The following is a 2,349-nucleotide window of genomic DNA, read 5'->3' on the forward strand; positions in this document are numbered from 1 at the left end:
ATCCGTTTGTGTGTGTTTATGTGTGTTTTTATGTGTGTGTGTGTGTGTGTGTGTGTGTGTGTGCATGCATGCATCTGTTTGTGTGTGTTTATGTGTGTTTTTATGTGTGTGTGTGTGTGTGTGTGTGTGTGTGTGTGTGTGTGTGTGTGTGTGTGTGTATGTGTGTGTGTGTGTGTTTGTGTGTGTGCATGCATGCATCTGTTTGTGTGTGTTTACGTGTGTTTTTATGTGTGTGTGTGTGTGTGTGTGTGTGTGCATGCATGCATCCGTTTCTGTGTGTTTATGTGTGTTTTTTGTGGGGGGTGTGTGGTGTGTGTGTGTGTGTGTGTGTGTCTGCGTCTGCCCACATGTGCCTGTGTGTAAAAGTATGTGTCACGTATTTGGTGTGTGTGTGTGTGTGGTATTCCTCTAAACAGGCCTTCTGAGGCGTGCTGCTCCCACACTCTGAGCTGGTGAAACTAATGTGGTTGAGCTGCACGCCAAACACTGTCCAGCACTGGACTCAACTCATCAGACTGAAGCGGCGTCGCCTGCAATCTCGACACCAGGACATGGGCTCTGTGGCTCAGCTTGGCAGCAAGACGCATCGAGCATTGATTTGTGTGTTTTGTGTCTTTTGTGTGTTCTTATTCTTATTTTATTCAAACCAAAAGTTATGAGAGAATCTAAGCTAAGCTAGGCACAATTTTGGGTTGTTAATACCGTTTAATATCAGATTTATTTATTCTTTCATTGTTGGCGTTAATATGAGCTTTCAAGCTCGCTTACCCTAGCTGTCTCTGTTGTATACAGGGAACGGGTTAACCTAGTGATTGTTAGTGCTTGGCACTTGGTTCTATGAACATCCTTACTGTACCGACAGCGATATATTGTTGTTTCTCCTTCTTCTAACAAATGTATTTATTGTAAATCGCTCTGGATAAAAGCGTCTGCTTAACGCCCTGAATGTAAATGTAAATACAAAGACTTGAAGCAGACAAACTCGATACAAACACAGGGACTTGAGGCGGGTGAACTCACCCTCCAGGGGGCAGTAGCGAGTGACCTTATCCGGCATCAGCTGGCCCTGCTTGTGTCGGCAGTACACCTCTGCGATCTGCTGCCGGCACTCCTTGCTCTTGGCCCGGGACAGCGCCGAGATGGCCTCCTTCCCGCCGATGTCGCACTTGGGCGGCTGGTCGTAGCTGACCTCCGCAGGGGGGGCGGCCGTGGCCTGCTTGCGGCTGGGGTGCAGGTGCCGGTGCTGGGGCTGGGGCTGCAGCTCGGCCCAGCGCTGCTTCTGGAGGTCGGGGAGCAGGGTGGAGTCGTTACCCGCCGCGGCCGCGGGCAGCACCTCGTTGGAGCTGCGGCCCAGGCCGGGCGCGGCCTCCCTCCAGACCTGCTGCTGCTGCTGGGGGGCGTGGGGGGGGCCGTGGGCGCGGGCCCGGTCCCCCTGGGGGGGCTGGTCCGCCTGCTGCTTGCTGCCAGCGGCCCCTGCGGCCTGACGCTGGGTCTGCGATCGCGCTCCAAAGTTGCTGCTGTCGATGTTCTCAAAGTCCCTGGGCACCGAGTTCTCGTTGTTGTTGCTGTCGACTTTTGTTTTCTCCTTGGGCCGGTGGGAGTAATAGCCGTCCTGCAGGAAACGAGACGGAGAAAAGGAAAGGTTAGAGGAGGGCGAGAGTGGGGGAGAGGGGAGAGAGGGGAGGAGGGAGACCGTGGGGGTGAGGGGGGGAGGAGGAGAGGAGGAGGAGGGAGAGAGGGGAGAGGGGGGAAGAGGGGAGAGAGGTAGAGGAAGAGGGGCAGAGAAGGAGGGGGAGGAGGGGAGAGAGGGGAGGAGGGAGACCGTGGGGGTGAGGGGGGAGGAGGAGAGGAGAAGGGGAGGAGAGGAGGGAGAGGGGAGAGAACGAGGAGGAGGAGGGGGAGAGGGGAGAGGGGAGAGGGGAAAGGGGAGCGGGGGAGGGAGGGGAGAGGAGGAGGGGGCGAGGGGGAGAGAGGTAGAGGAGGAGAGGCAGAGGAGCAGGGAGAGAGGGGAGAGAAGGATGGGGAGAGGAGGTGGGGAAGAGTAGGAGAGGGAGGGGGGCGGAAAGGGTAGCTTGACAAGGGGAGGTGAGATTATGCAGAGGGTTCGCAGCGCGTGAAGCGCATATCGAGTGTGGGATTAACAATTGATGCGGCACATAGCAGACTGGGGGAGGAGGGGGGAGGAGGGGGGGGGCGAGCGAGCTCAGTTGACGGCACCAGGAGGCGACCGGGTTCCAGGAGCCCGGGACCAGGGGCCCCGGAGCCGGGCGCGTCCGGGCCCTGACGCTCCATGCCGTTATCAGATTAGCTCCGCTTTCAATTAACTGGTCCCTCAAACAGACCGCCACT

The 2,349-nt window shown here is 57.0% G+C and overlaps 1 protein-coding gene across 1 annotated transcript in view; it reads right to left on the reverse strand.

Annotated features, from left to right (window-relative positions):
• The window catches only part of LOC311340459 (xylosyltransferase 1-like), a gene marked incomplete at both ends in the record, with an annotated part of 54,304 nt that overhangs the window by 29,836 nt on the left and 22,119 nt on the right, over positions 1 to 2,349 (reverse strand). The window contains 1 exon segment of the mRNA XM_084465350.1: positions 1,021 to 1,612. Within this exon segment, the coding sequence (XP_084321476.1) occupies positions 1,021 to 1,612 (592 nt within the window).

Source organism: Micromesistius poutassou (genome assembly GCF_964030765.1).
Source record: "Micromesistius poutassou genome assembly, chromosome: 3".
Taxonomy (NCBI): Eukaryota; Metazoa; Chordata; class Actinopteri; order Gadiformes; family Gadidae; genus Micromesistius; species Micromesistius poutassou.